The sequence below is a fragment of the Prionailurus bengalensis genome, chromosome C1, assembly GCF_016509475.1.
Source record: "Prionailurus bengalensis isolate Pbe53 chromosome C1, Fcat_Pben_1.1_paternal_pri, whole genome shotgun sequence".
Classification (NCBI taxonomy): domain Eukaryota; kingdom Metazoa; phylum Chordata; class Mammalia; order Carnivora; family Felidae; genus Prionailurus; species Prionailurus bengalensis.
In genome coordinates, this window is record NC_057345.1 from 42,901,915 (window position 1) to 42,926,764 (window position 24,850).

The following is a 24,850-nucleotide window of genomic DNA, read 5'->3' on the forward strand; positions in this document are numbered from 1 at the left end:
TTAGTCATTTTAAACATTTAAAAAAATTTTTGAACTGAATAATTATGAAATATATCAAATTTTGTAGAAGGTAGCTAAAATACTGCTTAGAGGAAAATGTGCAACTTTAAATATTTACATTTGAAAAGGAGAAAGATCTAAAATAAATGACCTAAGGTTCTCTTGTAAGAAACTTAAAAGAAGAAAACCAAAGTAAACCCAAAGTAAGTTAAAGAAAGTTAAAATTGAAGAGCCGAAATCAATGAAATGGAAAAAACAGACAATAAAGAAAATTAACAAAGCCAAAGCTGAATCTTCATAAAGCTCAACAAAACTGACAAACCTCTACCTAGGTAGATCAAGAAAAAAGAAGAACACCAATCTCCAATACAAGGAATAAAAAAGAAGTTATCACTATAGATCCTATAGACATTAAAAGAATAATAGGAGAGGGACACCTGGGTGGCTCATTTGGTTCAGTGTCCAACTCTTGATTTCGGCTCAAATCATGATCTCCCATTTCGTGAGATTGAGCCCCACGTTGGGCTCTGTGCTGACAACATGGAACCTGCTTGGGATTCTCTCTCCTTCTCTCTCTGCCCCTCCCTCCCTCAAAATAAATAAATAAACAATAAAAAAATTTAATATCCAGGTATTTAGAATTTTCCTGGATATATTACTGTTAATTGCTTTCTAAGTGTGCTATAGTAAGAGAATACACTTTGATTTTGATCCTTTCAAATTTATGATTTTTATTTTATGGCTCAACATGTGGTATATATTGGTGAATTTATCTATCATTGCACTTGGAAATTATGCAGATTCTGCAGTTATCAGATGTAATGTTCTAAACATATCAATTAAATTGAGATGATTGATAGGATTTTTCAGATCTGTGTCTCTAATGATTTATTTGTTTTGCTGTTATCATTTGCTGAGAGGGGTGTTAAAATCTCCTACATAAATTGTGGAATGGTCTCTCTCCCTTCTAGTTCTATCAATTTTTGCTTTATTTTGCAAGCACAAGCACATTTATAGTTGTATATCTTCTGTTTTTTTCATTATGAATATCTTGCTTTATGTCTGGTTATAGTCTTTGTTTAGAAGTCTCTTTTTGTCTGACTAACATAGTTGCTCCAACCTTTTTATGCATACTGTTTGCATGATATATATTTTCTATTCATTAGCTTTTAATCTATTTATGTTGTTTATCTGTATAAGGTATATCTCTTGTAGGTAGTAGTGTATCATTTTTTAGCCTTTGTCAATTTCTACCTTTTTACTGGAGTATTTAAATCTGCTCTAATACAGTAACCATTAACTATATGTAATTATTGAATCCTTGAAATGTGGCTGTTCCAAATTGAGATGTGTTGTGTGAAGTACACATTGGATTTTGAAAACTTAATATGAAAAATAGAATGTAAAGTATTAATTTTTTTACTGCTTACATGTTAAAATGAAATAGTTTGGATATATTGGGTTAAATAAAATGTATATTAAACAAAGTATATGTTAGAAAATTTTAAAGTACATATGTGATTTGCATTATATTTCTGTTGGACAGTGTGACTTAGATTATTAAGATCATTAACTTGACCACTTTTATCTCTTACCTGTTGTGCTGTTTTTTGTTCTGTTCTCCCTCTCCTGCTTTCTTTTGGATTATTTGAATATTTTTATTTTATGTTTTTATTTTTTGGTTTTAAATGTATATTTTTATTTCTTAAAGATAGTTTTTTAAAAAAAGTTTATTTATTTATTTTGAGAGAGAGAGAGCACATGGGGAGGGGCAGAGAGAGAGGGAGAGAGTGAATACCAAGTAGGCTCCACACTGTCAGTACAGAGCCTGATGTGGGGCTCAAACTCAAAAACTGTGGGACATTGACCTGAGCTGAAATCAAGAGTCAGAGGCTTAACTTCCTGAACCACCCAGGTGACCCTATTTATTTCTGAGAGAGAGAGAGAGAGAGAGAGAGAGAGAGAGAGAGAGAGAGAGAGAGAATATTCATGCGTATAAGTGGGGGAGAGGTAGAGAGGGAGAGAGAGAATCCCAAGCAGGCTCCACACTGTCAGTGCAGAGCTGGATGCAGGGCTTGATCCCATGAATTGTGAGATCATGACCTGAGCCAAAGTCAAGGGTCAGATACTTAACCAACTAAGCCACCCAGGCACCCCTATTTGAATACATTTAGTATGACTTTTATTTTGTGTATTGAACTTTGGCCATATCTCTTTAGTTAGTTTCTTTGTTTTTTAATTTAATTTAATTTAATTTAATTGTATTGTATTGTATTGTATTGTATTGTATTGTATTGTATTGTATTGTATTGTATTGTATTTTCAAGTTAGTTAACATACCGTATAGTCTTGGCTTCAGGAGTAGAACCCAGTGATTCATCTCTTACATATGACACCAGTGCTCATCCCAAGAAGTGCCTTCCTTAATGCTCATCTGCCACTCATTTAACACCCCCAGTTTTTTTGGTTTTTGTTTTTGTTTTAGTGGTTGCAGGGTTTCTTAACCTCAATGTTGTTGATGAATTAGATTATTCTTGGTCTTGGGGGTTGTGTATTGCAGGAAGTTTAGCAGCATTCCTGGTTTCTACCCACTAAATGCCTAATACTTCTAATACATAGAAATAAGGGATCCTCTTCTCTGCCTCTCTCCTCTGTGAACTTTCTCTTTTACTCTCTGACCTGTATGGGTTTCTTTTCCTGGTTCCTCTGGTTAGAAAGATGGAGTTTCTGTTAGAGTTTTGGCTACCTATGCTTCCCTACTGCCAGTAATGCTCCAGGATGGTGCTCACCCTTGGAACAAAGCTGTTGAGAGAGCCTAAAAAGAGAAAACTTGGAATTTACCCTTGTATAGTGTCTTCTCCAAGTTTTAACTCTCCTTGATTCCTCTGCATTTGTTGACTTTTCAGAGTCTTCAAGTAGTTGTTTTTTGTATTTTATCTAGTGTTTTATATTGTAAACAGTGGGAGACACAGGCTATAGTGAATATATATGCTATGCTGCTTTAGTAGAACTGGAACATAATCTCAAGGTTTTAAATATATACACATTTTGATATATGATGATGACTTTCAAAATTATATCCCTAGCTTACACCACTTCCCTGATCTCTAGACTTATATGTCCAGCTGCCTATTTTTCAAGAGTTTTTTGGATGTCTCATTAGTATCTCAAATCCAAGTCCAAATTGAGTTTCTGCTGTGACCCAGACTTCCTCCTTCCTCAGTCTTCCCCATCCTCCTGTTGCTCCAGTTCCTCTCTTTCTTTCATAGCCCCCTTTGAATCCATCTCTAATTCCTGGTGGCTATGGACTCTGCCTTCTAAATATATCCAGAATACAACCATATCTTACCACTGTTTATCACTACCAGCCTAGTCCAGACCACCGTTATTTCTCACTTACATTATTGCAGTAGTCTCATAACTGGCACCCCTTCTTCTGCCTTGTCTCCTTATGGTTTATTTCCTATAATGAAGCTTTCATGGTCCTGTTAAAAGCATACAGCAGATCAATATCATTCCTCTGATCGTCTCATTCAGGAGTAAAAGCCAAATGTGATCGGTCCCTTTTATTCCCCTCTCACATCTTTCTGACTTCTACATCTCCGACTCCTTTACTTTGCTGCAGCTGCATTGGGCTCTTTCCTCAAACACTCCAGACTTACTTCTAGCACAGGGCCTTTCTTTGTTCCACATATCCATATGATTTGCTCCCTTATTCCCTTAAGGTCTTTGACCAAATGTCAAAGTGGAAGACTTCTCCCATAATTTGGTTTAAAATGTGAACTCCTTACCCTGTCTTTTTGGTCCCAACACTTACTGTACCCCCTTTCCTGCCTTTACCCCACCCCATGGTGCTTATCACCACTCTATTATATATCTTACTTTCATTACATATTGTCTGTCTCTTCCTTACACCTCTCCTGACAGTGAAGTTAATTCCATTAGAACGGGGATATTTGGGGCGCCTGGGTGGCGCAGTCGGTTAAGCGTCCGACTTCAGCCAGGTCACGATCTCGCGGCCCGTGAGTTCGAGCCCCGCGTCGGGCTCTGGGCTGATGGCTCAGAGCCTGGAGCCTGTTTCCGATTCTGTGTCTCCCTCTCTCTCTGCCCCTCCCCCATTCATGCTCTGTCTCTCTCTGTCCCAAAAATAAATAAACGTTGAAAAAAAAAAAAAAGAAATTTAAAAAAAAAAAAAAAAAAAAGAACGGGGATATTTGCTTCATTATTGCTGTATCCCCTAGTTTCCAGTGCAGTTTTTGGCACATAATTGCTTTCTATTTATTTTCTTATCGGTGGCCCATAAGAATGGTTGTTACAGTACTTTCATCTCTGGATCACTTTTAGTTGATGGGCTCAAGATATTGCCAGTGGAATCTTCTAATACTTAATAGGTTGTATATATTATAAAAAAGAAAATGCAGTGAATTATTCCATTCTTGGGGTTGGTTTGTATTCAGTCTGCTATTACTTGGTATAGTAACAATATTTAGGAGTTCTAAAAGCAGTAATGGCAGGTAGAATACCTGTTATGACCAGAGCCTTGTATCAGGCTCTATGTCAGAAACACCAAAAAATAAAAGAATGCCTCAGTGGATGGTTTTTAATCTACAACCTAGATTTATTTTTTATTTTTTTATTTTTTTATTTTTAAATTTTTTTTCAACGTTTTTATTTATTTTTGGGACAGAGAGAGGCAGAGCATGAACGGGGAGGGGCAGAGAGAGAGGGAGACACAGAATCGGAAACAGGCTCCAGGCTCTGAGCCATCAGCCCAGAGCCCGACGCAGGGCTCGAACTCACACACCGCGAGATCGTGACCTGGCTGAAGTCGGACGCTTAACTGACTGCGCCACCCAGGCGCCCCAAATCTACAACCTAGATTTAAAGTGAAATTAGAAGTGTTAGTCATAGGGGTGTCTGGGTGGCTCAGTCAGTGGAGCATGTGACTTTTGATCTCAGGATTGTGAGTTTGAGCCCTACATAGGGTGTAGAAATTACTTAAAAATAAACTCATAAAAAAAAAGAAGTGTGAGTCATAAAAAATTTTGTGATTAGTGTGTTTCATTTTACCAATAGAGAAACTCTTTGGTTTTTGAAGGCAATAAAATATATTGGTTAAGAACATGGGCTATGAAGCCAGGCTGCCTGATGATTAATCCTAAATTAGTCCCCTGCTGTTGCCTTGGCTAGTTACTTAACATCTATGTGACTGTTGCCTCATCTGTAAAATGGGAATGATAACACGTACTTCATAGTGTTGAGGATTAAATTATGTAGATATATGTAATAATTAGAACAAGGCCTGACACAAAGGGAGTACATAAAAGCTATTAGCTATCTCTGACAGTACCATAACCACCATCTTTCTTTGGAGGTTCCACTTCATTATCAGAAATACCAGCTGGAAGAATATTTTATAGCCTACATGGATTTTTATTTACTCCTTAACCACCTGGAAGAATGACCAGAGAGTTGATAGAAATGTTGAAGCCACCAAGCATGTAATTTTCATTTTCTTTTAAGCTTATGCTTATGGCTCAACAGTATTTTCATCTACTTCATTTCATCCCTTCATTTCATGTCCCATGCTCTCCCCTCGGCTTGCTGGGAATGTTTATAGATCATATAACGGTGCAATTGAAAATAAAAATGAATACATTGGGCACAATTATGGATTTTTAAAGCTGATGCAATTATTTTAGTTATAGTATTGGATCCACTTCCATTCTTCAGGGTCTTTGAATCTCTGTTATATTTGTAGCAATTTTGGAAGCCAGAGAGCTCTTAAGCAATTCTAAATAGGAACTCTGTTTAATGTATGAAATGTTCTTAAAATATAAATCTTTATTACTCAGTATTTATTATGTAGCTTTTAGAAGTGCTTATATCAGGGGGTGCCTGGGTGGCTCAGTTGGTTAAGCATCCAACTTTGGCTCAGGTCATGATCTCAGTGTTTGTGGGTTCAAGCCCTGTGTCAGCTCTATGCTGACAGCTCAGAGCCTGGAGACTGCTTTGGATTCTGTGTCTCCCTCTCTTTCTGCCCCTCCCCCATACTCTCTTTCTCTCTCAAAAATAAATAAACATTAAAAATTTTTTTTAAAACAGAAGTGCTTACTTATATCAGTTTGATATTAGTTTGAACTGTTAAGAAATGTTTACTATAAGAAGATCTTGGCTATACTGAAATTAAAAAAAAAAGTATCACTTGGACCAATGTTATTTTTAACCTTTGTGAATATTATTTTTCCTTTAGGGCAAGGTGGAAAACTGGTTGATAGGGGAGATAATACTTACGGAGGAAAGTGGGTCATAAATCCTAGTGGTGGATTGATTTCAAAGGGACATCCACTGGGAGCTACAGGTAATATTACACACACATTTCCTAATTTTTTTGTTATCATTTTTTATATAAGTGTGAATGGTTTAGCCATTGATTTGAATGAAGGATTGTATTCTCTGAACCTGGTAGCCAGTGCTTTAAATGATTATTTAGTCATGTTATTTTAAATTTTCCTTTAAGTATAGTGCATTTTAATAATCTTAACTGATGAAAATTTGAATTACATGAAACTCTAAATTCAACATACATATATTTTTTAAAATATTTTTTTAATGTTTATTTATTTATTTTGAGAGAGAGAGAGAGAGCGAGCGTGCAAGCAGAGGAGGGCTCAGAGAGAGAGAATCCTAAGCAGGCTCCACACTTTCAGTGCAGAGTCTGATGTGGGGCTCGAACCCATGAACCATGAGATCACAACCCGAGCCCAAGTCAGGCACCTAACTGACTGAGCCACCCAGGCGCCCCAACATACATATATTTTTTGAGTTTGATTATTTTCAAATAGGTGTACAATTTAAATTAAAATGTTCCAAATAGAGATCTTGCTAGACCTGCTGGATGGATAAGAATAACTTGAAATGAGCACATTATTTGTATATAGTTGTATATGTGGTTGGTGTTACATGGAAATTTTTTTCTCTGGAGAATTGGACTAGAAGTTATGAAATAAGAATTTTACTTTGACTTTACTGCCGATTGGCCATGTGACTATTTTGATTAGTTATCAGTCAATTAATCACTTTGAATCTTAGCTTCCTTAATTGTAAAATGAAATTATACCAAAAAAGTTTATAAAATAATTTAGTACTAAAATCTGGGATTTGTTTTTATGAAGATAGCTGAGCTTTGTATTTTTTCATATTGTCTTATATATTAAATATTTTATAAATTATTACAAATTCCAAAATAGAGAAGTTAGAATTAATAGTGTATTCATTATAGCAATTAACTGGTTTATTTTTCTGTACCACTTAAATTTAGTAAGCTTATTATCTAGTGAATAGATACTTGTAAACAGAGAGTAAGAGATAGGTAGACAAATGTGCACACATAGATAGTTACAGTATAAGGTGCCACCTTGTTATTTATTTTGTCTGGTTTGTTCTTTGGTTCTTTTCTCTTTTTTGTGCTTTTTGTTCATTGGGTGTTTTTTAGTATTTTATTTTCTCTTTTCTGTTGAATTATTTCTTTTTCTTATTTCTTAGTGGTTGCTGTAGAATGTGCAACATACATCTTTAATTTAACCACAGCCTACCTTCAAATAATGTTATGCCATTTTACATATAATGTAAGGGACTTTTACAACAGCATATTTCCAAGCACTTCCAAAATATTTGTAAACCCCACAGTATACTATTGTTATTATTGCTCTGAACAATCCACTATATTTCGAAGTAATCTGAAAATGAGGGGAATGAGAGTGATATCACTGGGAGTGACAGAATAACAATATCTGACAAATACTCTCCTTTATAAAAGTACTAAGAACATTTGCAAAAATTATCAAGACTGGGGCACCTGGGTGGCTCAGTTGGTTAAGCCTCCAACTCTATCTCAGCTCAGATCTTGATCTCAAGGTTGTGAGTTCAAGCCCCACATTGGGCTCCGCACTGGGTGTGAAGCCTACTTAATAAAAAAAAAATTGTCAAGATCAAGTTTTTACAGAACTCTGGAAATTAACCAAAGGGTTGCAACAATCTGGGGGAACATTTTTAAAAACAGTCTGCTGAATCTCCATAAGAACACTAAGCTTTAATGGCGTTTTGACTTGCTGTAATACCACTCCCCCTTGCCCCAGCTCCATGGTAGTCTTGAAAGCAGTAGCCTGCAATCATGGTAGAAACCAGCAGCCTGGCCAGCACTGGAGGAGTCAAAATGGAATTGGAGTTCTTTCAAAGCCCCATTCTTAAAGAATTGTCATTATTTGACCTGTCTGACAGTTCCCTGGTAAACCATTCTTAAAATGCTTGTCTTTATGTAACCTGACACAGAACTTGCAGAGTATTTTCTCCAGAATCACTTGTTAAGAATAATTAACAACAATTGGCTTAACAACATAGGTGCCTGAGGTGCTGATAATTGGGACAAAAGACCCAACCAAAAACCTTAAAAGAAGGGGCGCCTGGGTGGCGCAGTCGGTTAAGCGTCCGACATCAGCCAGGTCACGATCTCGCGGTCCGTGAGTTCGAGCCCCGCGTCAGGCTCTGGGCTGATGGCTCGGAGCCTGGAGCCTGTTTCCGATTCTGTGTCTCCCTCTCTCTCTGACCCTCCCCGTTCATGCTCTGTCTCTGTCTCAAAAATAAATAAACATTAAAAAAAAATAAATAAAAAAAATAAAAAAATAAATAAATAAAAATGTTAAAAAAAAAAGAAAAAAGAAAACCATTACATACAGGGGAAATCCCATAAGGCTGTTAGCTGATTTTTTAGCTGAAACTTTGCAGGCCAGAAGGAAATGGCATGATATATTCAAAGTGCTTAAAAAAAAAAAAAAGAAAACCTGCAACCAAGAATATTCTATCCAGCAAGGCCGTCTTTCAGAATAGGAGAGATAAAGAGTTTTCCAGAGAAACACAAGTTAAAGGAGTTCATGACCACTAAACCAGCCCTATAAGAAATGTTAAAGGGGACTCTTTGAGTAGAAAGGAAAGACCATAAGTAGGAGTAAGAAAAGTAGGAAGCACAAAAGCAGTAAAAATAAGTATACTTATAAAAATAAGTCAAGAGATTCACAGAATAAAGGATGTAAATTATGACACCCTATATCTAAAATATGGGGTTGGGGAGGAGAGTAAATAATAGGTTCAAACTTAAGTGACTATCGACTGAACATGCACTGCTGTATGCATAAAATGTTACATATAAACTTAATAGTAACCACAAATCAAAAACCAGTAATACATAATGCAAAAAATAAAGAGAAAAGAATCCAAGTATATCACTAAAGCCAGCAAACCGTGAGAGAAGAGAGCAAGAGAAGAAAGGAACAGAGAAGAACTATAAAAACAAACATAAAACAAGTAACAAAATGACAATAAGTATATACCTATAAATAATTACTTTAAATGTAAACGGACTAAACACTCCAATGAAAAGACAGAAGGTGATGGAATGGATAGGAAAGCAAGACTATCTACATGCTGCCTACAAGAAACTGAAACGCTAAGTTGAAAAGATAAATGCATCCCTATGTAAATTGCAGCTTTTTTTACAGTAGCTAAATTATGGAAGCAGCCCAAGTGTCCATCAATAGATGAATGGATAAAGATGTACTATATATAATGGAATATTACTCAGACATAAAAAAAAATGAAATCTTGCCATTTGCAACAGCATGGATGGATCTGTAGGGCATACTGCTAAGTGAAATAAGTCAGAGAAAGACAAATACCATATAATTTCATTCATGTGGAATTTAAGAAAAAAAAATGAACAAAGAAAAAGACCAAAAGGTGATTCTAACTATGGAGAACAAACAGATGGTTACCAAAGGGTAGGTGGGGTGGGGGGTGGGGGGTAAAATAGGTGAAGGGGATTAAGAGTAACCTTTTTTTTTTTTTTTAAGTTTATTTTGAGAGAGAGGAGAGAGGGAGACAATGAGCAGGGGAGGGGCAGAGAGAGAGAGAGAGGGAGAGAGAGAATCTGAAGCAGGCTCTGCACTGATAGTGGGGCTCACAAATTGTGAGATCATGACCTGAGTCAAAATCAAGAGTCAGACGCTTAACTGATTGAGCTACCCAGGTGTGGCAAGAGTAAAATAATATTGATGAGCATTGAGTAATCTATAGAATTGTTGAATCATTATATTGTATACTTCTAACTAATACAACACTATGTGTTACCTATACTGGAACTAAATTTTTATTTTTATTTATATTTATTTATTTATTTATTTATTTATTTATTTATTTATTTATTTAATATATGAAATTTATTGACAAATTGGTTTCCATACAACACCCAGTGCTCATCCCAAAAGGTGCCCTCCTCAATACCCATCGCCCACCCTCCCCTCCCTCCCACCCCCCATCAACCCTCAGTTTGTTCTCAGTTTTTAACAGTCTCTTATGCTTTGGCTCTCTCCCACTCTAACCTCTTTTTTTTTTTTTTTCCTTCCCCTCCCCCATGGGTTCCTGTTAAGTTTCTCAGGATCCACATAAGAGTGAAACCATATGGTATCTGTCTTTCTCTGTATGGCTTATTTCACTTAGCATCACACTCTCCAGTGGAACTAAATTTTTAAAAAGACAAAAAGTAGCAGTTTGCAATAGAGACAGTGATTTAAATTCTTCTTTCAGACAGCTTCCTCACTCTCATATAAAAAAAACTCCTTTTTCTTTTTTTTTTTTTTTTTGAAACTTTTTTCATCCCAGAGATGAATGTGGCATTTCAGGTTGTGTGGTTTTTTTTTAAAAAATGTTTATTTATTTATTTTTTGGGTGGGGGAAGAGCAGAGACAGAGGGAGATAGAGAATCCCAAGCAGGCTCCACCTTGTCAGCATAGAGCCCAATGTGGGGCTTGAATCCATGAACTGCGAGATCATGACCTAGGCTGAAATCAAGAGTCAGAATTTAACCAACTGAGTTACCCAGGTGCCCCTCAGGCTAACTGTTTTTATTGACACATAACTTTTTTCTCCTCTGAAGGAACATATTTTCATTATAATTAATTTGTTTGCCATTATAATTAATTTGTTCTGCTATTCACTGAAACACTCAGAAATCATGCTTTGTAGTAACAATATGATTTTTCACTCCATATTATATCTTAAAATTGAGGTATAATTTTCATATAATAAAATACACAGTTCTCACAAAAACACAATTGTTTATAGCAGCATTATTTATAATAGCCAAAAAGGTGAAAATAACCTAGATGTTGATCATCATTTGATGAATGAATAAACAAAATGTGTTATATTCATGCAATAGAATATACTTACGCCACAAATTAAGTATTGGCAGATGCTACAACACAGATGGACCTTGACTTCCCTCAAACATCTTCCCCATTCTCCAAACTCTTCCCCCTCAATCAGGCTAAGACTGATCCAGATTTTTCCTGTATCAGTAGTTCATTCTTTTTTATTGCTAAATTGTAGTCCATATACCAGTTTGTTTATCCATTCTCCTGTTGATGGATGTTTGAGTTTTTTCTTGCTTGAGGGCATTATAAATAAGGATGCTATGAACATTTTTGTACAAGTCTATTTGTGGACACACCTTTTGCATTTCTCTTGGGTTAATAACCCAGAGTAAAATTGCTCAGTCAGAGGGCAGATGTATGTTTAACTTTATAAGAGGCTGCCAAATAGTTCTCTAAAGTGTTGTCATGGTTTGTAATATTATAATGGGATGACAAAGTTTAACATTTAGCATGTCTTTCTCTTTCTTCTTACCCTTAGTTCTATTTTTCAGAGTCAACCTCTTTTATAGTTTTTTTGATATTCTCCCTCAAATTGTTATGCTTATACAAGTGCATATTTAAGTGTGTGTTTATACAGTCTTTCTTTTTTTGTTATTGAAGTATACTTGACACATTATGTTACATTAATTTCAGGAGTACTGCATAGTGGTTGGACAAGTCTACACATTGTGCTATGCTCACCACAAGTATAGGAACCATCTGTCACCCTATAATGCTATTACAATACCATTGACTATATTCCCTATGCTGTATCTTTTATCCCCATGACTTACTCATTTCATAACTGGAAGCCTGTCTTCCACTCCCCTTGACCCATTTAGCCCATCTCCCTACCCCCTTCCTCTGGTACCATCAATTTGTTCTCAGTATTTATGGATCCATCTCTGCTTTTTGTTTATTCATTCATCTGTTTTGTTTTTCAGATTCCATACATAAGTAGAATCATACGGTATTTGTCTTTCTCTGACTTATTTCACTTAGCATAGTACCTTCTAGGTCCATCCATGTTATTGCAAGTGGCAAGATCTCATCCTGTTTTATGCCTGGGTAATATTCCACTGTGTGTGTGTGTGTGTGTGTGTGTGTGTGTGTGTGTGTGTATCTATCTATCTATCTACATACCACATCTTCTTTATCCATTCATCTATAGGTGGACACGTGTATTGTTTCCATATCTTGGCTGTATGCAGCCTTTCTCTTTTTTTTAATGTTTATTTATGTGTTTTGAGAGAGAGAGAGAGAGAGTGCATGCACATGAGTGGGGGAGGGACAGAGAGCAAGGGGAGAGAGAGTCCCATGGGCTCCATCCCATGAACCATGACCTGAGCCAAAATCAAGAATTGGGTGCTTAACCGACTGAGCCACCCAGGCACCCCACAGCTTTTCTTTATGTATGTATTATATATGTATATTTACTACATTGCAGACAGCTTTATTTACTTACATATTAAAATCTTTTTATATTATCATTTATAGATATTCTTTATTCTTTTTAATGCCTGCACAGTATTCTCATTATAAGAAATTTACCTAGCATACCTACTAGACATATGTGATGTCAATTTTGCTACTATAAACAATGCTGCAATAAGCATCTTTGTGTCTTTGTACACTTTTGTATGTATACTCAGGATAAATCCAAAACAATGGCCTCACTATGTCAAAGGATAGTATATCATTAAAAATTGGTAGACATTGCCAAATTTTTTCAAAAAAGATTATACCAGTGTATAGTCCCAACAGCAGAATGTGAGAGTACTTCTTTTTTTATAATCTTGTGTGCAACACTGGATTTTAAAATATTAAATGTAAACAATGTTGTCAATCTTGACAGGTCATCTACTTCTTTCCCCTAGCACTAAAAAGCTAACCTAAAATACCTCAGGAAGATAGAATTTACTCAATTTTTAAATACTTCAAAGAGTATTATACCTTCTACAATATCCTTTGAAAACCCTCTCCAATATTTTAGTCTACACTGTTGGTAAAATTTTCCTGTTATCATCAGTCATTAGGAATAATGTTAGTGGTGGGGTAGCATTTTTGGGGAAAAACTTACAGATCTTGATAACTTGATTGGTAGCCTGAATAGGGATGAGTAATTATTGAAGTGTAAATGTTTACCTGCTACATATTGAGAATTTGGATATACTTAAGTAAATACAGAGCTATTAGCTGTAGCCCAAGAAAGAATTCAGACTCCTGGAAAATATATCAGGATGATAGCTCTGAGCAGTTTAAATATTTTTGCCCTGGTTACTTGGATAACAAATTGCAATAGGATTCTAAGTGAATCAGAAAATAGTCAAGTGCTTCCAAAACATACTGACTTTTATGATGGAGTGGGGAAGATGGAAGGTTCTCTTCTACAAATAGTATTAGTTTAGTTGTAAGATATTGTTACTTTGGTGGAAACTCAGTATTGGAGGATTAGTTTTAAAATTAAAGCTTCATGATATAGTTTCCAATTTTAACTTGTACAGATCTGCATAAAAAAAAAATTCTAGTTGCCATAACAGGACCTGTAATAGAAAAAAAAAAAGATTTAAGCATTTGAAGTGAATATTTTATTTACTGTCAGTTTAAAATCATGAATTCCTTTCAGAATTTTCAATTAGAAAAATCACATTAAAACTTAGATTTTTAAATTATTAGTGTCTAAATAATAGTATCTTATTTATTTATTTATTTATTTATTTATACATTTTTTTACATTTTTATTTATTTTTGAGAGACAGAGACAAAGCACAAACGGGAGAGGGGCAGAGAGAGAGGGAGACACAGAATCTGAAGCAGGGTCCAGGCTCTGTCAGCACAGAACCCGATGTGGGGTTTGAATCCACAAGCCATGAGTTCATGACCTGAACAGAGTCAGCCACTTAACCAACTGAGCCACCCAGGCGCCCCTCATATTTTATTTTAGTTTTTAATGTGCTTTCACATATATTGCATTAACCCTTACTGAACGCTATTTAAAATGAATAAGTGGGGTGCCTGGCTGGCTCAGTTGGTTAAGCATTTGACTCTTGATTTCAGCTCAGGTCATGATCTCATGGTTTGTGAGTTCAAGCCCCGTGTTGGCTATCAGCACAAAGCCTACTTGGGATTCTCTCTTTACCTTTCTCTCTGTCCCTCCCCCACTTTCTCTCACTCTCTCTCTCTCTCTTTTTCTCAAAATAAATAAACTTTAAAAATAGATAAAATGAATAAGTAAAATTTCATTTTAGCTTATTAGCTATTTCCAATTTTTGAACATGCATATTAATGTCTGTGATCTCCTGAAAGAGCATGAAAGTGATTTGAGATAGAGTTCCTTACAAGGGATTGTTGTTTTGAAGCTGGAGGTTGGTTATTTAGTTTGGCCTTTTGTGCCAAACTAAATTAAGCCTGGCATTTAGTGCCTTTCCATTGTGGCTTCAACCTGGTTTTAGGTCCTGATCTTCGGTCCATGAAAGTTCAACAAATGCTTATTGTGTGCCGACTTTATCATTAGGTGCTGTAATTAATTGACTCTCAAACATCGTGTCTATGTGAGGTACTGATATAGAATCTCCTATAGCTTTTAAAAATGTATATACTCTTGCCTTCCCTTGGAAATTCTCTCTCCTAGGTCTAGTTGAGCCCAACAACTTATATATTTTTAAGATCTGCTAAGAGCTTCTCCTGCACAGCTGGGTTTGGGATCTAGGGCTAGGATATACAAGAAAACATTGCCCTCCTGAAGTATACAAGTGGCAGATAATGTGATAATGCAAATAGTTACTATGCAAACTTATAGATCTTACAGATGTTGATGACTTGATTGGAAGCCTGAATAGGGATGATGAATTATTGAAATGTAAATATTCACCTGCTACAGAAACTCAGGCAAAGAATAAACCAGAACTATGAGAAGAAAAAGGGAAAGAGAAATGGCAAGGTGAAGATTTATTACTTCCCTACCACAGGCGAGGGTCTGTGCTAGCATTTATATCTAGCTGGGTTTTGGATGTGGAGATGCAGAAATGGGAAGAAATGTTTAAATTAACCTGAACTGTTTGCTTTTCCAAGACGTCTTTAATTCCTTCTCACCTGTGCAAGCTCTGTCTTTGATGTTTTCTGAATAACAACAGCAGCAAACATTTACGCAGCGCTAAGTGCTGGGCACTGTTCTAAGTATTCCTCATTTAATTCTCATGTCCATTTTATATTTTATCAAAGTGGAAAATAACAGCACAGAGCAACTTGCCCAAAGTCACTAAACTAGTGGTAAAGCTAGGATTCAAACTCAGGCAATGTATTTCTACAGTCTAAGCTCTTAACCATTACCTTCACTACAAAGCTTTTTCCTCAGGAGAAATGCCCATCTTCAAGGTCCATTTCAAGTATTAGCTACCTTATGAAACTTTCCCTAATTTCTTCATCCTTTCCATAGATTGGATTAATCTTTCCCTTTTCTGAACTCATGACACTTTCTCAGTGCTTCTTTTTTGGCATTTATACTTATATAGTACATATGGTAATTATTTATGTCTTTTAAAGAAAAATCTCTCCATTTGACTAAGAGCCTATAAAGGCAGAATCCATATTTCATTTGTCTCTGTACCCCAAACAGTACTCAGTACAAGAGTTTGCACATGTAAAGGGGATGGTTGAATTAATTGTTCTTTTAATATCTGAAAGGTGATATGGGGCAGAGGGGATAAACTTGTCTCCTATGGGAAAAAATTATGGAAGAATTCATGGGAAGCTTGACTTTGGGCCGATATAGGAAATTACAGTCTAGGCTATGCACAAAAAATACAAGTTAACAACGTGATGGGAATGTCATGGGGGGATTGCTCATTTGTTAGGGCCTTAGATGTGATGAGCTCTTAGAGCCTTTCTTTCTTTTTTCTTTCTTTCTTTCTTTTTTTTTTTTTTTTTTTAACATTTATTCACTTTTGAGAGACAGAGAGAGACAGAGTGCAAGCAGGGGGAGGGGAGTTGCAGACAGAGAGAGAGAGACAGAGAGAGAGAGAGAGAGAGAGAGAGAGACAGGATCTAAAGCTCTGAGCTGTTAGCACAGAGCCTGATGCAGGGCTCGAACCCACAAACTGTGAAATCATGACCTGAGTTGAAGTTGAATGCTTAACCGACTGAGCCACCCCTCTTAGATCCTTTCGAATCCTAAGATGCTTGGATCCCCAAATGTGATACAGTTATTTCTCCTCCTTAATTTGCATTGTTCTGGATGTTTTTAACGGTACACATACTATTCTATCATGTGATTTTTCTTTACATGTTTTAATACCTTTATAGGTATTATAAACATAGGCTCTAAAGATTCAGGTGAAAATGAAATGAAAGTAAATGGAATTTGAGCCAGGGGACCTAGCATACTCAAACTATGGCTTGCCTCTTTTACTCTGTAAGAGGTCACTAAAAGAAATACATCCTAGGACAATGACTGGCAAGAGCTAAATCTAATACTGACTCTAAAAAGTCAGTAAGTCAATAAAGCCTAAATAGCTTTTCACCAGAGCATCTATTTTACCTCTCTTCATATCCTATAGGCCACCTGTCCTCATTCCCATTGCCTAGAATTTTGACTTTTGCCACTGAGGTGTGAGGAGAGGTAAGTTTAGTTGTTGGACTATAATGAATACTCTCCAGTGCCAGGAGAAATGGAACCCAAGTGAGAGCATTTTCTCTTGATGCCTATTGGCAGGTAGAGATAGGTAGGAGGAGCAGGCCCTGGCTTTTATTGTTCTTGCTAAGTAAAAAGAAGAGAGAAGGAAGATCAGGCCTACATATCTCATATTTTATTTTATTATTTTAACAGCTTTATTGAGGTAAAATCAACATATAATCAACTGAACATATTAAAATGTGTAATTTAATAAGTTCTGTGAAACCATTACCACAGTCAAGATAGTGAATATATCCATCAACCAAAAGTTTCTTCATATATACGTGTGTGTAATCCCTCCTTCTCATTACTCCTCACCCCTCATCCCAAAGCAGCCATTGATCTGCTTTCTGTCACTGTAGATTAATTTGCATTTTCTGTAGTTTTACATAATGGAACCCTATAGTATGCACTCTCTTTTTGTCTGAGATGTATCCATATTTTTGCATGTATCAGTAGTTCATTCCATTTTATTGCTGAGTAGTATTTCATTGTATAGATATATCACAATTTATTGTTGATGGGTATTTGGGTTGTTTATAGTTTTTGGCTACTACAAATAAAGCTGCTGTGAACTGTGAACATTCATGTATAAATCTTTCTATGAACATTTGGTTTCTCTTGAGTAAATACCTAGGAATGGAATGACTGGATCATATACTAGGTGCGAGTTTTTATTTAAATTCCAGTTAGTTGCCATACATGTAATATTAGTTTCGGGAGTACAATTTAGTGACTCAACACTTCAGTATAACGCCAGGTGCTCATCACAACAAGTGCCCTCCTTAATCCCCATCACCTAATTAAACCATCCCTCTACCCCCCTCCCCTCTGGTAACCATCAGTTTTTTCTCTATAGTTAAGAATCTGTGTCTTGGTTTGCCTCTCTCTTTTTTTCCCCTGTGAGCATTTGTTTTGTTTCTTAAGTTCTACATGAGTGAAATCTTATGGTATTTGTCTTTCTCTGACTGACTTATTTCACTTAAGCATTATACTCTCTAGTTCCATCCATGTTGTTACAAATGGCAAGCTTTCATTCTTTTTTTATGGCTGAATAATATTGCATTGTATATATACCACATCTTCTTTATCCATTCATCATTGGATGGACATTTGGGATCTTTCCATAATTTGGCATTTAGGAAATGGTCAAACTGACTTCCAAAGTGGTCATACCATTTTATATTCCCATAGCAGTGTAGGAGAGTTCTAGTTCTTCCACATGTTCATCAGCACTTTGTATGGTCAATCTTTACATTTAGTCATTCTAACCAATGTGTAGTGGCATCTCCTTGTGGTTTTAATTTACATTTTCCTGATGGCTCATGATGTTGAGCATTTTTAAAGTGCTTATTTGCCATTTGTATACCTTCTTTAGTGACTTTATATTTATTTATTTAAAAAAAAATTTTTTTTTCAACGTTTATTTATTTTTGGGACAGAGAGAGACAGAGCATGAACGGGGGAGGGGCAGAGAGAGAGGGAGACACAGAATCGGAAACAGGCTCCAGGCTTTGAGCCATCAGCCCAGAGCCCGACGCGGGCTCGAACTCCCGGACCGCGAGATCGTGACCGGGTTGAAGTCGGACGCTTAACCGACTGCGCCACCCAGGCGCCCCTAGTGACTTTATATTTAAAGTGCATTAGCATGATTTAGTTGAGTCTTGCTTTTTTTCTTCTGACAATCTCTGCCTTTAATTGGGGTGTTTTGACTATTTACGTTTTACGTGATTATTAATAGGGTTAGGTTTGAGTCTGTCTTGTTATTTGTGTTCTCTTTGTCCCTGGTAATCTTTATTTTCTCTTACCTTTTTTTCCAGCCTTCTTTTGGATTACTTTTTATGACTCTGTTTCATTTTTATCTTATCATAGTCTATTATACTACTTAACATATAGTAAAAACAAAAACAAAAACCTTACAATAGTATATTTTCATTTCTCCTGTTCAGGGCATATAATACTGTTGTGAAAATTTTTACATATATTATAAACCCCATAGGAAATTATTTTTGTTTAAACAATCAATTATCTTTTAAAGAGATTTAAACAGGATGTAAATTAAAAATAAATAAGGAGATTTAAACAATTAAAAAGAAAACCTTATCCATTTACTCATGTAGTTACCACTTCGAGTATTCTTCATTCCCTCACATAGATCCTTTTTTTCTATCTGCTACCATTTTCCTTCTGCTAAAGGACTTTAACATTTATACAGCATCAGTGTTGAGTATGGTAATGAAATATTTCAGCTTTGTGTGTCTAAAAATTTCTTTATATTACTTTTTTTGGACTATATTTTATATTATATTCTAGATTGATTACTTTTAAAGGGAAAAACTGCTCTTACATAAATACACATTTTTCAGTGCATGCTGAGTCCATTAAAGCTTTTTGCTCTTTGAAGCTCAGCAAACCTTTTCCTTCTCAGCCAGGCTCCAATAATAGAAAACCATGCTTTTTTTATGTTGTTTATGCTAAGGCCTTTAGATGTCTAATGTAAACTGAAGCTGAATTATGACTTCTTTGTACTTGACTGTCTTAATGGTATAAGGAATAATGATGGGTTCAAGGAAGCAGGAGAAAGAAAAGAACTCAGGTAGTATCTCAAGATGTTTTTCCCTGTAGTTTTTCCACTCTGAGGTTTTCCATTGGACTTAGTACTTATCTTTATTAGCTGTTTATTGGAGTGATTGGTACATGTTTGAATGGTTTATTTTCAGTAGCAACCAGACTATAGGTAGTAGAGTCCTAGGCTAATGCTTTTGTAACTGCTGTGCCTTCTTGGCAAATGGATTTCTGAGACCAACATTTTTTGTTTTTAGTCTTTTTTTTTTAATGTCTGTTTATTTTTGAGAGAGAGAGAGAGAGAGAGAGAGAGAGAGAGCGCGCGCCAGGGAGGGGTAGAGTGGGAGACACACACACAGAATCCAAAGCAGGCCCCAGACTCCAAGCTGTGAGCACAGAGTCTGACACAGGGCTTGAACTCACCAACCATAAGATCATGACCTGAGCCAAAGTCAGATGCTTAATTGACTGAGCCACCCAGGTGCCCCTCTGAGGCCAACTTTTGACTTCTACCCTTTATAGATCCAGATTCTAGAAATGTAAGAAACGCCAGTTTGTTCTGAAAGTAGACAACCGGAAAGCTCAAATAATCAGTATGCTCTCTTACTAACACTCGTCTTTTATTGAAAGCAATTAAATGGCAAGACCTTTTTCTCTTTCTCCAGCTCTCTCCCTCTTTTTGCCTACCTCCTTAGTCCCCACCCCCACGGTAGCATTAATGTAATGCTACTCCCAATGTAGACTGTATTGTAAATGCCTGCATCTTTATATCTCAAGAATATCTGCTTCCTGAGGGAAAAGACTATGCCTATCTTGTTTTTGCTGGGTCTTCTGAGCCTTAAGCAGTGTCTGGCACATAATGGGCCATAAAGTCTTTGTTGGATGAATGGGTAGATCAGTAATGATGAAGGAGCATGGGGCAAGCTGAGGGCCCACTACAGGCTAATAGCACCTCCTGCCCCAGGTGGATATGTGTGATATTCCTCATGCACTGCTGGCTGCCCAAGAACGGGGGAAAGGAAAGAAAGCAAATGGTTGACTGATAGAGATCACAGTCATGAACGATAGGAGTCTCCTTGAGTTTACGATAACTTATTAAACTATAAGAAAAAGGCAAATTTATTTATAGCCTAATCTCCAGAAACCTTAGACTCTGTTTCCTGGAGCCCTAATATTGCCCTCATCAAGATGTGGGTTTAAGTTCTTGCCATGGTGATGTTGGAAGCAAAGGCAAATGAAAAATTAAATTCCCTTACTGCCTACAGCCCACTGACAAGTCCTTGAAACAAGCAGAGTGACCTTTCTCTAGGAGCTCAGCTGCCTTGGTGATGACACTTTGCTAGGAGCAAAAGGGAATCTTGGCTTACCATTATCCTGACCCCCCAGAATCCTGTGAGTCTCCTTAAACACATAAAAGTTCCTTTGCAAACCTCTTTTATCTTTAACCCCCAAGGATATGTTGGCAATTATACTCCAAGCATATGGCCTCTGATACACATCTGAAGGGTCTCAGGACTGAGGTTTTACTAAACAGTAACAAATGGTTTTCCTAACACCAGCTAGCCGCTCAAGGTCCTGGAAACCTTGCTTCCAAAATTCCTTGGAGACGTACGCAGTCCCTGACCTGCCCAACCTGAAAGTATATAATCGTCACTCTTCACAACTCCAATGCAGCTTTTTTCTGCCCACGGGTCCTGTCCCCATGCTTTAATAAAATCACCTTTTTGCACCCAAGACGTCTTCAAGAATTCTTTTTTGGCCATCAGCTCCAAACCCCGCCATCACTCCAAAACCCCATCAAATATTGGTTCTTTGCATTTTTTATGAATATTACCTATCATAATAGTAATTTTCCTGAATTGTTAGACATTTCATTAAACACTTAAAATAGAAACATAGTGCTTTATCATATAGATACTTCATAATTTATATAACTATTCCTCAGTTCTTTCACTTCTAGATTATTTAGTTTTTCACTGTTACAGTGTGATAGAGATTGCTTTGTGTATAAAATTTTACCTGTGCTTATTTCCATAGAATGGTTTTCAAGGCATTTTCAAGGCTCTTAATTTTGTATATTACTTTCCAAAAAGGTTGTAATGATTTGAACTTTCACCAGTACTGTATGGAGGTGGCTGTCTTGCTAGTCTCCCCAGCATATGGATTATGCTTTAAACATCCTTACCAAAAACAAAACAAAACAAACAAAAAAACATCCTTACCAATTTCGTTAAAAATGGCATTTTTCTATTTAATCAGGTGAGGTTGAGTATTTTCTCTAATATTGTGAACTATGTATATTTATTATTTTGTGAAGAAGACTAGCTGTATTTTCCTGCCCATGTGTATATAAGACTAGTGTGAATATTTTTTGCCTTTTTCATATTCATTAAATGGTTGAGCTTTCTATATGGCAGATTTCTAGTAAAATTAAGTGCCCCAAAGTTTCACTTTGATCTTCTTCATTAGTATTCAGAATGTTCATAGTTCAAAAAGTCATTAATAGGTTGTGGAGTTACCTATTTTAAAACAGTGCTTAAGATATATATTCTGTAAGTATATACACACTGCTTGGATATAAGAAGTAGGAGTTATATTTCTTTTTTAAAAAAAATTTTTTTTTCAATGTTTATTTATTTTTGGGACAGAGAGAGACAGAGCATGAACGGGGGAGGGGCAGAGAGAGAGGGAGACACAGAATCAGAAACAGGCTCCAGGCTCTGAGTCATCAGCCCAGAGCCTGATGCGGGGCTCGAACTCCCGGACCGCGAGATCGTGACCTGGCTGAAGTCGGACGCTTAACCGACTGCGCCACCCAGGCGCCCCAGGAGTTATATTTCTTGAGGAGGTTAGGGTTTGTTAAATAACAAAAATTCAACTGAGTAAATTTTAAAGACCTGATAGGCTTTATTAAATGATTCATGAATTGGGCAGCATCCCATCTAGCAAGTAGGGGGTTGCTCTGAAGAGTTGTACAAAATGGAAGGTTTTTATAGGAGACTGGGGCAAAAAAGTTATTAGCAAAAGAAAAGGATTGTTCCAGGCAAGACTGCTTTCCCTTAAGAAGAAAAGCGAAGGGTCTTATCATGCAGCTTTACCTCATCTTTGGGGGGGTGCAGAGGGCCCAGGTGGCAGACTCGGTGGCACTGATCAAAAAATTCCTGACTGGTTAAGACTGCATTTCTGGGGGAGGTCGAAACTACAGTTAGATTAGGACTTAAGCAGGGTTTGGGAACTCAGTCTAAATGACACTGTTTGGGGCTTATGGTTTTCTTTTTCTTTTTTTTTTTTTTTAATTTATTTTTTAAATTTCCTTCCTTCCTTCCTTCCTTCCTTCCTTCCTTCCTTCCTTCCTTCCTTCCTTCCTTCCTTCCTTCCTTCCTTCCTTCCTTCCTTCCTTCCTTCCTTCCTTCCTTCCATGCTTATTTATTTTTGAGAGAGAGGGAGCCAGAGGATCCTAAGTGGGCTCTGCACTGTCTGCAGTGAGTCAGTGTGGGGCCCAAACTCACAAAACTCTGAGATGATGACCTGAGCCAAAGTTGGACACTCAACTGACTGAGCCACCCAGATGCCCCTGTGGTTTTCTTTTTTAACCGCTTTATGTAGGAAATTGTCACAGGTACTGAGGAATCAGTAGTTGTGATTGGTGATGTAGGTGGATGAACAGACGTTATAGTTGGACCTATATAACTCTGCCTCTGGGATGGTGAAGCCAGTCTATCCTGTGAGAACATTTCTTAACTCAGGGATCCTTGAATAGCTGGTTGTTAGAAAGACAAACAAATATAAATCAGGAGACAGGAATTCTAAAGTTGACTCTGGAATTAGCCTGCTTTGTGACCATTCACAAAGTATTTAATCTTACAGTTCCTCAGTCTGACATAATTAAATTCCTTCCAGTTCTAAAAACCTTTGATTTTGTTATACAGGGGACAAAATGCAATTCTTATGAAAATCTATTCTTGTTGAGAACTGTTTGGGGGAAATCATAGGAAAATTCCCCATACTAGCTAAATTTTTTAGGGAAAGTGAACTCCCAAATTTAGATTTTTTTTTCTTTTTTTTTTAAAAATTTTTTTTTTCAACGTTTATTTATTTTGGGGACAGAGAGAGACAGAGCATGAACGGGGGAGGGGCAGAGAGAGAGGGAGACACAGAATCAGAAACAGGCTCCAGGCTCTGAGCCATCAGCCCAGAGCCCGACGCAGGGCTCGAACTCACCCACCGCGAGATCGTGACCTGGCTGAAGTCGGACGCTTAACCGACTGCGCCACCCAGGCGCCCCTTTTTTTTCTTTTGATACATTAAAAATGGTAAAATTAAATTATTGTATGCCATTTTACCTGGGTTAGAGAACTGTATATTCAGTGTTTTCTTTTCCAACATTGCCAAAAAATGACAGGTTAGAGTTCATGGAATTTCTTAAGCCTGGGTATTGTCTAAATACAGAGATTAGTGGGGTTGTGGGAGGGGGAATGGGCTAAATGGGAAAGGAGATTAAGGAATCTGCTCCTGAAATCATTGTTGCACCATGTGCTAACCAACTTGGATGTAAATTATAAAAAATAAATACATTATATAAAGTAAAAATAAGTAAGTAAGGAGATTACTTAGGAAGGGGGAAAACTAGCTGCAGAAACCCTCTTGCCCTTCAAGAGAAGTTATTTATGCATGCATTTTCTTGACTTTAAAAGTGGGCTTGAGAAAGCTGGTTGGGGCAGCTTTCTAACGCAATGGAATCTGATTGCTCTGTGTTCGATTTGTTAGGTCTGGCTCAGTGCGCTGAACTCTGCTGGCAGCTGAGAGGGGAAGCCGGAAAAAGGCAAGTTCCTGGTGCAAAGGTTGCTCTGCAGCATAATTTAGGCATTGGAGGAGCTGCGGTTGTCACGCTGTACAAGATGGGTTTTCCTGAAGCTGCCAGGTGAGTGGCATTCTGGGTTTTGTCTGTTAATGAATCCTGACTTTTCATAGCTGATGACGTTGTATATGTAAAAAGTCCAAATTTTATTGCTTTAGTACTCAATAAGTATATCATAACATTGCTTTGATAGCTTGGCTTTAAAACCTTAAAACTGGCAATTAGCTTTTAAACTTAAACAGCCTTAGGAAAATTTTGTTAAAAAATTTTGTTCAAAAGAGGAGGCAGCATAGTCAAAAGAGAGTGCTGAACTAAAAATACTTGTCTTAGCCCGGCTAACCTGAGTGATTTTAATTTAGGCAAGTCACTTTTTTGGTCTCCTTTTTCAGAGTTTGCTTTCTCTGTCTGTACATATCCTCCCAGGCTTCTGAGGTTGTTTGGAGAAAGTTATCAAATACGCTGATTGGATCTCTGCACATGTATGTTTCAGAATCCAGCCAAGCCCTCACT

General features: G+C 36.8%; 1 protein-coding gene across 1 annotated transcript in view; it reads left to right on the plus strand.

The window, feature by feature from the left end:
- The window catches only part of SCP2 (sterol carrier protein 2), a 118,274-nt gene that overhangs the window by 53,692 nt on the left and 39,732 nt on the right, over window positions 1-24,850 (plus strand). Inside the window, exons 11-12 of the mRNA XM_043574996.1 lie at window positions 6,254-6,361; window positions 24,250-24,403. Of these exons, the coding sequence (XP_043430931.1) occupies window positions 6,254-6,361; window positions 24,250-24,403 (262 nt within the window). The remainder of the gene's footprint in view (window positions 1-6,253; window positions 6,362-24,249; window positions 24,404-24,850) is intronic.